The sequence below is a fragment of the Quercus lobata genome, chromosome 1 (genome assembly GCF_001633185.2).
Source record: "Quercus lobata isolate SW786 chromosome 1, ValleyOak3.0 Primary Assembly, whole genome shotgun sequence".
Classification (NCBI taxonomy): Eukaryota; Viridiplantae; Streptophyta; class Magnoliopsida; order Fagales; family Fagaceae; genus Quercus; species Quercus lobata.
Window position 1 is genome coordinate 6,802,940 of NC_044904.1, and position 14,641 is coordinate 6,817,580.

Here is a 14,641-nt window from a genome sequence, read left to right on the forward strand (position 1 = left end):
CAGCACAAACAAATCACCAATTAACTAAAGTATGCAGCGGAAAATAAATTGACAAGATGATTTGTTTACGAATGGGGAAAACCTACATGGCAAAACCCCCATCAGGTGATTTTAAGGTTAACACTCCCGAGAATCCATTATTATCAAAACAAGCGATTACAAGTAAAGGAATCCCAGTACCTTATACCAACCTACAGTTGAACCCTTCCAATACCTAATTGGACTTGTTCTGTAGTGACAATCTCTCCTTTCAATGCACGGCTCCCAGTACGTGACTAACCAATTGCGCGGATCCCAGTACGTGACTTGATCACCAACTTAAAAAGGATGTTGGCTGCAAAGTTATTCTATTTATCACACGATAAAGATCATGAAGTTGCTTGGTCACAAAACTCTATGGTGTATAGCTTCTTGAAGAGAATGAACTAGGGCAAACTAGGTTTCTGGTTACACTCTTCTTCACACTTTTGCAACTGTGCTCTTTTGCAACTTTTGTAACCTTTTACGGCCCTTAAAATAATTCTTATATATGTTTAGGGTTGTGAGAAAAGAAAGTCTAAACATACATTCACGGATTGGATGAAAAACAGTCCTGAAAAACTGAGTTTCATAAACCTCAATAGATAGCCATCTATTGAGCTAGTTGTAGAGCCACGAGTTTCAGCAGCTTTTAAACCTCGATAGATGCTAGCTGTTGAGCTTTAATGAACAACACTTTCTGACTTGATTCTTGGACAGACTTGCATAGTTTTAACACTTGAACTTGAAACCTTATTTCTTAAAGCATTAAACACATCCTAGATCTACCCAATTACAAGTAAAGTGCGTTTTGTCAAAGGATTAGCCAATTACATAAAATAGTGACATATGTTCCTATCATTGAATCACATATGTCCTAACAGAATCTATCGAGAAACTTGCTCTATTAGTCTATCACTAGTTGGTTGAGGGGCATAAGCTGCAAAATTAGCAGTATAGTAGTTTAATCCTATAATATCAAATGACCTATTTACCTGTTTGGATTGCTCTTTGGTGAACTTGGGTAATCGATCTTTAACGAGAGATCTCATGTTTTGCAGATAGTCACCATTTATTAATGGGTCGAAATACCTGAAATAACAATGAAATTTTTAAGTTCATACATAAATCTATTAAATTTGTGCTTACTGACGGTGAACAAATTCTAAAGAAAGCCACCAAAGAGGTGGTCTTCATGTACAATAAACTAATACTTGTAAACCAAATTATGAAACTGTGCTACAAGCTGCTTCTTGGTAATTAATTGCTAATTAGTATGAGTGATTTTCTTTCCGCTATCCTTTTTGCAATTTCATTGTAAATTAATATTGTACTTAAAGAGCAACAAAGGATTTTTTTTTTATTTTTTTATTTTACTATTTAAGAACTAGTAATTAGAGCCATAAGAAAAATCGAACTTAAGCCTCACAATCATAACATATACAATTTATTTCTTGTTTGGAGTTCAGTTATGGAAGAAAGGAAGGTGGAGCGGGGAAAATGAAGAAAAATAAATACCAAAAGATAGGAATGTGAAGGTTTATATTTTACGTTGTTGTTGTTGTTCTTTCTTTCTTTTTAAAAATCAATTGGGTATAAGTATCCTCAAATTCTGTCATAGATCTTGTTAAAACAAAATAAATGGTGTAAATATTGTAAGGTCATCAATATTTAAATAAAATTATTAATATTATTTTGATATTTATTTGAAATTATTAATAATGGAGAAAAATATAAGGGTAAACTATATAAATGATCCATATCTTTTATACCGTATTTCAATTTTATCCTTAATGTTTCAATTTAGTTAATTTGGTCTCTAACATTTCAATGTCGTGTCAATTTGGTATTTAACATTTCAATCATATTGTATTTATTTATTTATATATTTATTACCCTTTTTGGCTTTGAAACTTATAATTTTACACCATTTTTCAATTTTTTGATTTTCTAGCCTTTGTTTTGAAACGTGAATCAAGGCTGAACAAAATACGGTATCGACACTAGCAAAAAGTCAAAATTTTCAGTCTTACTAGTTTGTTCCTTTAGATAAAAGAAGTTAGTCCATTTAGTATCTATTTTTTTTTTAATAATTTTTTTTTGTTTAAAGAAAAATATGAGACAAAAATGCTTTTTTGGGAAGAGGTGAAGTATGTTAGAGATGCTTATTATTATTATTATTATTATTATTATTATTATTATTATGTACAATATAGAAATTTTACTCTAGTCTAATCTAAGTGTATATGTGTGTGAATCTTTCTCTTGAAGACTTGAACCCCGACCCTTACCCTCCCACATTTATAAGCACTTATAAATATGAAGTGACCATCAAGCCAAGGGTGCGCAGTGGTGCTTATTAATTAATATGTCACAAATCCCAAAAAAAAATTAAATAAGGTCCTGTTAATGAGTGTCTGAAGATAGTAGATAACATTTAATTTTTAATTATAATTGATCACATTTTTTGGTACAATTGCACATCTGTCGGCTAAAGAGGGATTTTTTTTTTCTTGGCTTTCCAATGCAGTGGGGAACATTAAATTCCTACTTAACATATGCACAAATGCAACCATTAACAAAAGCCATTTAAATATTCACATAATATTTTTTTTAAATGACACCAATTATATTCTTGACACATCATTTTATAAGATTTTTATAATAAAATTTATAGTCGTTCTAGAAGTTTCCATCTTCTTGGAATTCAAACCAATGGATTGTTTTCTATATAGTATAAATATAAAATAATATATTATTTAACAAGCATTTCTACATTGGAGTCGAGCTCCATACCAATTACATAATTTTAGGAGCATACAAATGAAGAAGAAAATATCTTCAATTTATTGAATGCTAATAGATATTTCATAATTTTAGCATAGTCCATATCTTCTTCTTGAGGAATTTCTTGTACCAACGGGCTGAATGTTTAAGGTATCTTTGATTCCCATTTTTATAATCTACAAAGTTCATTCCAAATCGAATAGTGTAACCAGAGGACCACTCAAAATTATCCAACAATGACCAAGCAAAATATCCCTTCACATTCGCACCTTCCCTATATATACCAAAGAAAGAAGTGAAATCCAATTAGAATTCTACAATTCTATGTGTGTGTGTGTGTGTGTGAGAGAGAGAGAGAGAGAGAGGGAGAGAGAGAGAGAGAGAGAGAGAGATTGCACTTACTTGATAGCCCTAAGAAGATACCAAAGATGGTCACGGTGATACTCAAGTCTTTGTTGGTCAGCAAGGGCTTCTTTACGCGACAAGGTAGCATTATTGAATTCACTCACTCCTACAAATATAGTTGGGAGAATTTAGCTTCAAATGGAAATCTCATAACTAGCAATAACGCTCCCATTTTTCATGAGCTTGTGGGATAATAATAATAATAATAATAAAACAAAACAAAACAAAAAAAAGGAGTTAGAGGAAATTACCATTCTCGGTGATGTAAATTAGTGGATTGTGGTACTTCCTCTTTATATAGAGCAAAATCTCTTGAATTCCTTTAGGATAAATATAGAGCCAACTTGAAGCCGTCTGCAATTTTTAAGGGATACTAACATAAGACAATATGATGTGATTATCTTTAATTGCAAGATAGAATATATATATATATATATATAAGATATTCATCGTATATATGGACAAAATGGGCTTCTGCCCTTTTCGGGCAAATTAATTAGCCTTTTGCCTCTTCCCAAACTAATTAGGGAAATGCCCCTCTTTTGAAACTCGACTTTCTCAAAATTGAGTTAATTTTTTTTTTTCTAGAACCCTATAGTGACATTTTTAAGGACTTATAGTGACGTTTTAAGAACCTATAGTAACGTTTTATAACTTGATATCCATGAAATCGAGTTATAGGCAATTTCACTATAGGGCTTAACTCGATTTTGAAAAAGTCAAGTTTCAAAAGAGGGGCATTTCCCTATTTAGTTTAGGAAAAATGGCAAAAGGCTAATTAATTTGCCCGAAAAGGGCAGAAGCCCATTTTGTCCTCGTATATATATAAAAGATATTCATCGTATCATTGATATCCAAAAAAAAAGGTTGTTTGTTTTTCCTCTTAACTACTAGAACGAAAATGTTGATATGTATTTAGCTAGCTAGTACATACCGCTGGGCCAATGAGGATCCCATTCCGTGAAGCTACAAAGACAATAAAAAGAATGACCAAGTTAGTATTACCATATTAGATACATAAGAAACTCATAAGCATGGCTGCAAGTGTTGGATTTGTACTTACCAGTAAGATTAGCAGCAGAATCAGTCGTGTAACTTGCTCTATCAAAAGTAGGCTGAGGGGCATAAGTTGCATAATAAGCAGTATAGTAGTTTAATCCTATAAAATCAAATGACCCTTTTACCAACTTGGATTGCTCTTTGGTGAACTTGGGTAATCGGTCTTCAACGAGAAATCGCATGCTATGCGGATAGTAACCATTTGTCAATGGGTCCATACACCTGCAAAAACAATAGAAAAATTTAAAATCAAACTTTTTAAGACTTAGGCACTGGAAAAAAAATTCTTTGACTCCTAAAAATGGAAATAGTATTTTGATCAATGATACTTCCACGTCATCCGTATTAAAATTTAATAAACAATAGATATGTGTAAAATAACTACACACTAATAAATGTCTTTCATTTATTAGTGAATAGTTATTTTTTGTAGACATGTCTTTTACTTATTAGATTTTGATACTACTGATGTAGTATCATTTGATACCAAATAGCTCCTAAAAATGAGATAGCCCTCCAAAGTCCAAAGAGTGATTGTTTTTTTTTTTTTTAAACATTTCAATATCAAATTAGATAGCTTTTGTATATTTATTAGTTAACTTTTATATTCACTTTACTTTTGAATAGTGACTTATTTTATTTTATTTTATTTTTTGAGAAAAACTTATTTTAGTATTTAAAAAAATTCAAGACTTTGTCTTTAAAAAACAAAACATATATATAAGTGCTACTTACCCATAGCAAAATTTCCAAATCTTGCCCCTGACTTCAATATATAATTAATCATTAAGAGATCTAATTTTGATCTTGCCCCTGACCTCAATATACTTTCATCCCACGACAAAAAATCCACATAGGAGAATCTTACAAAAGAAACCAAAGAAACAACACCTAAGTCTTGCCTAAAGATTAAATTATAAAATAAAAAATAAAAAACATGTAGCAGGACTTACCATCCAAGCATGAAATCAAGGGAACGTAGTGCGGCCCCGCGGTCTCTCTTTGTATGATACAATGGCTTTATCCAGTGACTCGGTAACGTTATCCCGATTGCACCTTTCTGTGCTGCCTGCATGGTGAACATTTTTTTACACTCAAAGCTTATTCAAGGGATTTCTTATATTTATCTAAGTTAAACTTCGTTATCATTGTCCAAATCAGTTTAGAAATTGCTATTTATGTGGAACTGTATCATTTCAAAAAGAGGAATGCTACATATACAAACTATTTTACAAATTGCTGTTATGGCTAACTTCTTACTGGTTCTCATCTGGACCCACCAATGACATCACTTTTTTATTTACCAATAATCACTTACCACATCAGTAGTTTGTAAAAAAAAAAAATTGTATCTCTAGTATTTTCCTTTTGGAAACCAACCATGTACATTTAGGTTTTTTTATTTTTTTTTATTTTTATTTTTTATTTTTTATTTTTTTTTTATAAATTAATTATAAATCTAATATGTTAAAATTTTGTAAGTTGAACCTGATATTTTTTCCTGTACACTTCAACAGCGGCTGCATGAGCAAGCAGTTGGTTGTGTGTCACCAAATATGGCTCTGTTCCTGAATTCCCACCAGTGCAATTTAGATTTTGCCAGGCAGAGCATCGACCTGGTGCAAATAATAATCCTCCTGCATAACCATTGTTGCTGAAAGTCCATGGCTCATTTAGTGTGATCCAATGCTTTACCCGATCACCAAATTCCTTGAAGAGAAGTTCCGAATAGTCCCGGAAATCATCACTAAATATTAGATGCATATGTTAGAATAATCGCTAAATAAATTCACTTTTTCTTGATAACTTAACCTTTTGGGACAAATGGAGACTTACTAATTTTATAATGGTATTGAGTTTGAACTTGTCTCTCCACTCAATGTCCCATTTTTAAAAAATTAAAAATTTCACCTATTAGGCTCAGCCATTGAATTGGGCCCCACTTATTAAAGGGATTTTAATGCCATATATGAAATTGTTAAAATAATGATTAAATTTAATAATTTTAGGTTTTGACACAAATGCTAGGTTATAACTTAATATCGACGTCCTCAATTTTTCTTTTTTCTTTTTAACCCTAAAATGGGAGTCGTTTAGAATCATAATTATATATATGATACAGTTAATATATGTAAAAAATCTATAATTGGATGGAGAAGAGGCATGGATTATTTGGTGATTAATTATTCTTCTTTTTTTTTTTTTTGGGTAAATATTTGGTGAATCATTCACTTACACAATGTGTGGACTTAGGAAACCACCATACTCATCTTCTAAAGCTTGGGGAATATCCCAATGGAAGATTGTTACAAAAGGCTGTATACCTACATTCAGAAATAGAAAAATAAAGTGTGAATTATAAAATGTAAAATAAGATCTTGATATTTTTGAATTTTAATATTGAAATCTGACCTTTGCGTAGAAGCCTATTGATGAGCTTGTTGTAGTAATTGATTCCTTTCCTATTAACACCACAACTAAGTTTTCCTTCTGAAATTAGTTTCAAAAATGAGATTGTTAAAAACATAATATGGTCACAAAACAATAACCATTCCATACCACCTAAGATGTGTACTTGATGGGGTACCCATTTTTATGTCCCTTTCATTGGATGGATCTAAACTTTTACGGGATTATGAAAAAGATAATCTTACTTGGCAGTACTCGAGACCATGAGATTGAGAATCTGTATGCATCTAAATGCATCTTTTTCATAATCCAAACATCTTTCTGCAATGTATAATTACAAAACATATATAAATTGTTGGAAAAATATGAAATGAAGATTTCTTATATTGTGATTATCTTGTATTTGGTTAGATATGCTCAATAATTGTTTTAAAAAATGTGGAAACGTAATTGGGCCTTGAAAATGTAGAAAAGTTGTTAACGGCTAATTACAAACTAGCATATATATATATATATATATATATATAAATTTAGTGGCAGAATTAGGATTTCAAATCGAGGGCAAAATTTAAAAATAATATTTAAAAGAATAACCTAAAAAATATCAATATTATAACAAAAAATGAACAAACAATTGTAAACAACTATAATTGTTATACAAAATTGTAAATATAAATTATAATTTCTTTTTTCAAACCTAGTTTAATTATCTCAATAGCTCTCGATCATTTTTCATATATTTTGAAATTATCTTCAAAAAGAGGAATTGTAAAAAAATTTGTAAAATCTACCTCGATAGGAATTAATTTAGAATTCAATTTAGATTCATTATTACACTCGTGGTCCTCTATAATGTTAATTAACTACAGCTATATATTTCATACCACTAAAATTAAAAAGAAAAAAAAAAAAAAAAAAAACAAAAGTAGCTACTTCATAGTTACTAACAATCAAAAACAAAAGACTAATCCAAATACATAAAATTTAGACATCTAATTTGATAGATTATAGTGATATATTGGTTTACTTGTTTCACTACCTCGATTGCTTTTTAGAAAAATTGTTGAATTCAACCTTTTCTTTCCTCTATTCTTCAAAGAATTTAAATTTGGATTGATAGAAAAAACCCGTAGTATAGAACAAAATGGTCAAAGAGATGAAGGAGAAAACAATATAGTAAAGGCTTTAGTGTTTGAGTACGGTACAAGGACAATAGTTATTTTTTAAAAATTATTTTGAATAAAATACAAGGTCCACTAGCTATCAATTGAAATTCAGTGAAAAAGAAAAAGTTTTTTCAATCAAAAAAAAAAAAAAGAAAAAGTTTTGGATAACATTCAAAATGTCGAGAGCTAAAATTGTGGGACAAGATAAAAGTCGGAAAAAACAAATGTGATGTTAACTTGGTAAAAAAAAGTGGGGTGAATGAATCCCTCAATGTTGTATTACTGTGTAATGTTTTTCCCTTTTTCTGATTGTCAAAGCTGGTTTCTTGGGCACCTTTTTGTTTTGTTTTGTTTTTTTTTTTTTTTTTTTTTTTTTTTTTTTTTTTTTTTTTTTTTTCATACTTCAGAATACACACACACACACACACACACACACACACATACATATATATATATATATATATATGTATGTGTGTGTGTGTGTGTGTGCACGGCCACTTGAACCCTTAATTTTCAAACTATGTAATTATACTACAAAACTCTTGGTAATTAATTACTAATTAATATGAGTGGTTTTATTTCCAATTTTAATTATGAACATGAACCAAAATATATATACCTTGTAGCGATGATATTGATTGTTAGCTACATCTCCAGTGCTTCTATCTGTTATCCTTTCTGCAATTTCATTTTAAGTTAATAATGTATTTAGAGAACACCATAGGATTCTTTTTTTTTTCTTTTACTATTTATGAACTAGTAATTAGAGCCATAAGAGAAATGGAACTAGTAATTAAGCCTCTCAAGTCACAAGCATAACATATACAAGTTATTTCTAGTTTGGAGTTCAGTTATGGAAGAAAAAAAAGGAAGAGAGGAGAAAATGAAGAAAAATAAATACGAAAAGATAGGAATGTGACATTTTACGTTGTTCTTCTTCCTCTTTCTTTTTTTCTTTTTAAAAAATCAATTGGGGACAAGTATCCTCAAACTCTGTCATAGATCTTGTTAAGTAATCAATATTTAAATAAGTATTATTAATATTATTTTTATATTTATTTAACAGTTTTAACTTATTAATAATGGAGCAAAATCTAAATAACTTATTGTTAAAAATTTTAACAATATTTAAATATACCTTTATTAATATTATTTTGATATTCATTTAACCTATTAATAATATAGCAATATCTAATAACTTATTGTTAAAAATTTTTAGAATCTTTTAATGAAGTTACCCTAAAAATTTTTAAGAATCTCAATGGTGCTCCCTTTCCGCAGTCAGTTTTTTTTAATTTACCATTCCACACTAAGACAATGAATTCCATTATATTCAAATTAGGCCGTAAAGGGAGAGGTGTTATTGTTTTACCAACAACAGTGTCCAATTTCATGCGTTTACTAATTAGTCTATACTAAAATGCCACATTTACTTCATGCATGACTGCCCGAGTCTTTGCTTACTAATGTATCTGTTAGGTTCTAAATGTTTAGAACAATTGACAAATCGTGAACACAAACTTGTCTAGATATGGATCTTAGAGTCTATAGGTATTATTAAACAATGCTCAAGGTGATTCAAGTCAAGATTCAAGAACATACAAACTACAGGAAGAAGATTTCATAATCTGTCTGGTTCAATCGATCGAAAGACAGGCTTGATCGATCGAAAGTCGTATTTGCAGAATTTTAATTAAACCCAAACAGCAGTTCAAGCTCATTAAGGATTAGGGTTTCTAATCTACTTCTCATAGTATATAAAGGAAACCCTAAGCACATTTTTATGTGACTTTTCAGAGAGAAAAAAGTGTGTCTCTTTTGTATTTAGGGTTTTGTTTCTAAAAAGCTTTCTCATGTCTTCTACCGGTGTTATTCCTTGAAGAATCTCAAGATTCGGTATTGTAGAAGTTGTTGCCTTCTCTAGTCATCAAAGGTGCTGATGATCTAAACCTTCAAGGGTGGTCTTGGAGTCACAAACATGAGAATTTGTGTTGCTAGGCTCGATCGATCGAAAGTCAGGCTCGATCGATCGAAAGTCATATTTGCAGAATTTTAATTAAACCCAAACAGCAGTTCAAGCTCATTAAGGATTAGGGTTTCTAATCTACTTCTCCTAGTATATAAAGGAAACCCTAAGCACATTTTTATGTGACTTTTCAGAGAGAAAAGAGTGTGTCTCTTTTGTATTTAGGGTTTTGTTCCTAAAAAGCTTTCTTATATCTTCTACCGGTGTTATTCTTTGAAGAATCTCAAGATTCGGTATTGTAGAAGTTGTTGCCTTCTCTAGTCATCAAAGGTGCTGATGATCTAAACCTTCAAGGGTGCTCTTTGAGTCACAAACATGAGAATTTGTGTTGCTAAACCTTTGAGTGGGACATCAAAGTCACAAACATGGGTGTTTGTGTTTTGCAAAGGCCAAAGAAAGAAGAAGTCCATGGTCTTGGAGCTTGCACATGGTTGTGTCAATAAGTTTCTACTGGTGGGTAGCAATAGAATGTTAGTGGTCTAAGTCGCTATTGTAAAACTTTGATTCTTTCTAGTGGATTTGCTTTTTACCTTAAGGCTAGGTAGATTAAATCCTCCCCAGGTTTTTTACCGGTTTGGTTTTCCTGGGTTATCATATCGTTTGTTATTTATATTTCCGCTGCTATCCATGATATGATTGTTTGATTGTGATAACCTAGATCTGGAATTTGGACTAAGTAATAACTTGGCTAATTAACTAGGTTAATCCAATTGTGTTTCAAGGGGTCTAAAAACATACAGTATCAACCAAATAAATAGATATAAAAGTGAAAGAAAGAGGATTCTCAAAAAAAAAAAAAAAAAAAGTTTACTAATTTGTCTATACTAAATTGCCACATTTACTTCATGCATGAATGCATAAGTCTTGGCTTACTAGTGGGTTTCCGTTAATTAGTTCAATTGATAAAGTTTTTTATACTTGAATAGAAAATTTAGAGTTCAAATCCTGCCTACACAGAACGATCAGTAGGAATGGATATTATAGGTTGAAACTCTAAAGAAAAAAATAAAAAAATAAAAGCTTGGCTTACTAATGTATCAACCAAGAAAATAAATAAAAGTGAAAGAAAGAGAATCTTGGCTTACTAAATAAGACTATCGGTGTTGGGCCCTGAATTTTCACACACTAACAAATACTATTAATAGCAACAAATTGGATCATTGGCTTTACGACCCATAAACAACCATAAACAAGAAGATCAAATGACATTTAAAAATAATAGTAATTTGATATTTGGAGAAGATGAAATTTGAATTGTGAATAGGAAAAAGTTTGGCTCCAAACTTATTTGGAATCCAAGGCTCTAACCATTATTAGAAAGATGGCATGCAACCTGTCATGTGCAATGCGCATGACTCGGTTGGTTGAGCTAAGTTAGTCACACACATTACACATAATAAGAATAAATGTCATCTTCCTATGGTGATTGGAGCCCAAAGTTCCAAATATGTTTCGACCAAAACTTTGTCCTTTTGAATGTCTCTTTTAGAATTACTAGCAAATGTCAACCAGTTAAGCTACAAAGATTTTGACTAAATACACAACATTAAGATCCTCTTAGATAGAATGAATTATTTCATGGTTAAAATTAAATATTACACCAAAATTTTCATAAGATAGAACATGGTCTGCATGAGCTTTACAATACTAATTTGGCCCACAGGTTTTGACAATCTACAAAAGATCTGGCAAGCAAGAGCGAAGACTCTAGCCTCCCAGAGCTAGTTCAGCAGAAAAAGTGACATCCAGTGTAAAACAGGAAGTAAAAAGAATTTTGTACTGCCACTATTTGGACAGAGAATTGAGCTACTATTTTGCTTGGTCCTATACTAGATGCTTTGATCCAAGTCCTTCTAAACTCCTAATCCTAAATCCTCATAGTTATCTCAATTTTCGAGCCTCATATCAACCCCAATAGTGTTTTTTGTTTTTGTTCTTCTCTTTTTTTTCAAGTAAGAAAAACGATCTTCTCCCTTTGAAATGGATCAATTTTGATAATAAGATGATTAATGAGTCTAATTCAAATTCAAATACAGTTAAAAATAGGCTACCAAATATCACTCCATTAATTCTTTCCAAACCATCCATTACAAATCAATGATTTAAAAGTAATGTTATAATCACAAATTATTTTACAACATTTTTACAAAATGTTGATGTGGTCAACCTCTTATTGGATTTCATTTAGGCTCATCATTAATATCACTTTTTCATTTACCAATAATCACTCACTACATCAACAGTTTGTAAATTTTTTAATAAAATAGTTTGTATCTCTATCATTATTCATGATTTAAATTGTAACACGAAAAATGCTAGAAATATAAACTTTTTACAAAAAAAAAAATTTACAAACTGTTGATGTGATAAGTAGTAATTGGTAAATGAAAAAATGATGTTAATAGTGGGTTCAAATAAAAACCAATAAGAAGTTGGCCACAACAACAATTTGCAAAAATGTTGTAAAATAGTATGTGGCTATAGCTTTACTCACTTTACCAGTTGTACATACCGTGAGTTTAGTTGATTTGTTCTAATTGTAAATCGTTTTGAGATGATTTATTGTAATTGTAAATTGATCCCTACAATTTAGGGAATTGTGTGTGTAATCTTTTTTTTAAAATATAAATACTAATAGTGAAACAGGCAGAACATTTTTACAACAAAGCTATTATTATTTCTCATTTAGGTTCACCACTTAAATCGCTTTATTACTGACCGTTATAAGTTTACTACCTAAGTTTTATTGAGAAATTTTTGAAAATATTTTGTTCGTACCATCATTCTTATAGATACAAGTCAAAAACACACCTCATTGTGGGTGGAATCCTACCCAAAATAATCTCCATATTTTGTATGCTTTTAAATTTTGTAATTCACAATAAATTTTATAAATCTAAAAGTTTATAGACTATTATGTTATTCAAAATTTTAAATAACATGATAGTCTTTACATTGATGAATCTAAATAAAAGTTTAATAGTGAAAGGAATGAAATGGAGAAGACTTGAATTAATATTTTCCAAAATTAAATTTCATCATAATATTGCATAATATTTCACTTGTAATTCATACTTTCAAGTTTCATATTGTTGGAGAGAGAAAAAGAAAGAGACCTGGATGTTCATGAGTGTAGGTGTCCCATATACTTGGTCCTCTACCATCTTCTTTTGCTGCACCTTCATACTGCAAATTTGAAAGAACACACATGTGCACATAATAATATTGATCATATGCTTCACATTCCAGGACATTTGAAACCAAAATATATATATATATATATATATATATATATATATTATGATACAAATTAACATAGAGAAAATAGAGACTTAGTTACCTGATAAGACGCTGACGCTGTCCCAAAAATAAAACCTCTGGGAAAACTGGTCCGGCTGAATGAAGTGTCATGACTTGATGAAACAGCAATGACATTAGTCAATAAGGCAAGAAAAACTAGGAGGCCTAAGTCTGGATAGCCTCGAAATGCCATAATTGATTATGGCATTTCGTGAAGCACTAGGTTTAATCTGCTGGTTTTTATAGAGGAGCATTACATAGTCTAATTTATTTAGTAAAGAAAAAAAAAAGTAGAGATGAAAGGAACAAAAAAAATGGAAAAGGACATGCTAATGTAAGTGATCATAGCTGTCCTTCAACTGATGTTTGACATTGTACTTACCACATAGAATTATAGATATCCTCCAAGTTACAAACTTTGACCATCCATATTCACTCGTGAAAAAATTGTTCTATATATTTTTTTAATCATGTTTTCAAAACACCCATTTTTAATTTTTATAATTGTCTATCTCTTCATACTCTATTAAGATAAGAATGGGATTAGAAGGTATAATCTGTCATCCACTTATCCACTTAGTAAGACTTATTTAAGTAAGCCTAAATTTAGTATATATTTTTTGGCCTCTAAGGCATTCGAGTACATGATTGCCAAAATAAGTCGGAGAGCCTCTTCTCCAAAAATAAACTAGTAGACAAGAACTTATTAGTTTGGATTGCTTTTTTGTGAACTTGGGTAATCGGTCACCAATGAGAGAGAGAGAGAGAGAGAGAGATATTGCACTTACTTGGTAGCCCTATGAAGATACAAAAGATTTTTATGGTAATAGTCAATTCTTTGGGGGTCAACAAGGGCTTCCTTGAGTGACAAGGTGGCATTATTGAACTCATCAATTCCTACAAATATAGTTGGGGGAAAGTTTCAAATGGAAATCTAATAACTACCAATAGCATTCCAATTTTTCATGACTTCTAGGATAATAAAAGAAAAAATAAGTTAGAGAAAATCACCATTCTCGATGTAAATTAGTGGATTGTGATACTTCCTTTTTATGTAGAGCCAAATATCTTGAAATCCTCTAGGATAAACATGGAGCCAACTTGAAGCAGCCTGCAATTTTTTAGGGATACTAACATAGCCAAAACACAATGTGTTTATATTTAATTGCAAGATAAAAGATTAAAAAAATAATTAAGATATTCATTATGTCAATAATATAGCATCAATCATATTTATAATTATTTAGTACCATCAATATACTAAAACAAAAATGTTTTTTTTTTTTCCTCTAACTTTTTTCCCTCTAACTACTAGAACAAAAATGCTGATATGTATTTAGCTAGCAAGTACATACCGGTGGACTAATGGGTATCTCATTCCGTGACGCTGCAAAGATGAGAAAAAAAAGGGTCATGAGCATGGCTTCAGGTTTTGAATTTGTACTTACTAGTATTAGCACTAGAATCTGTC

At 30.6% G+C, this 14,641-nt stretch overlaps 1 protein-coding gene across 1 annotated transcript; it reads right to left on the minus strand.

Moving 5' to 3' along the window:
- Positions 1–717: 717 nt before the first annotated feature.
- Positions 718–13,363, minus strand: LOC115976379 (beta-glucosidase 12-like; the record flags this gene model as incomplete). The annotated part of the gene is made up of 14 exons (XM_031097616.1): positions 13,211–13,363; positions 12,987–13,056; positions 8,464–8,522; positions 6,924–6,999; positions 6,682–6,759; positions 6,506–6,593; positions 5,758–6,016; positions 5,223–5,338; positions 4,274–4,491; positions 4,145–4,176; positions 3,462–3,564; positions 3,208–3,316; positions 2,914–3,079; positions 718–744 (listed from the first exon to the last, which is right to left on the minus strand). Coding segments are annotated over exons 1-14 (1,554 nt in total), but the record flags the coding sequence as incomplete, so codon positions are not given.
- Positions 13,364–14,641: the final 1,278 nt, after the last annotated feature.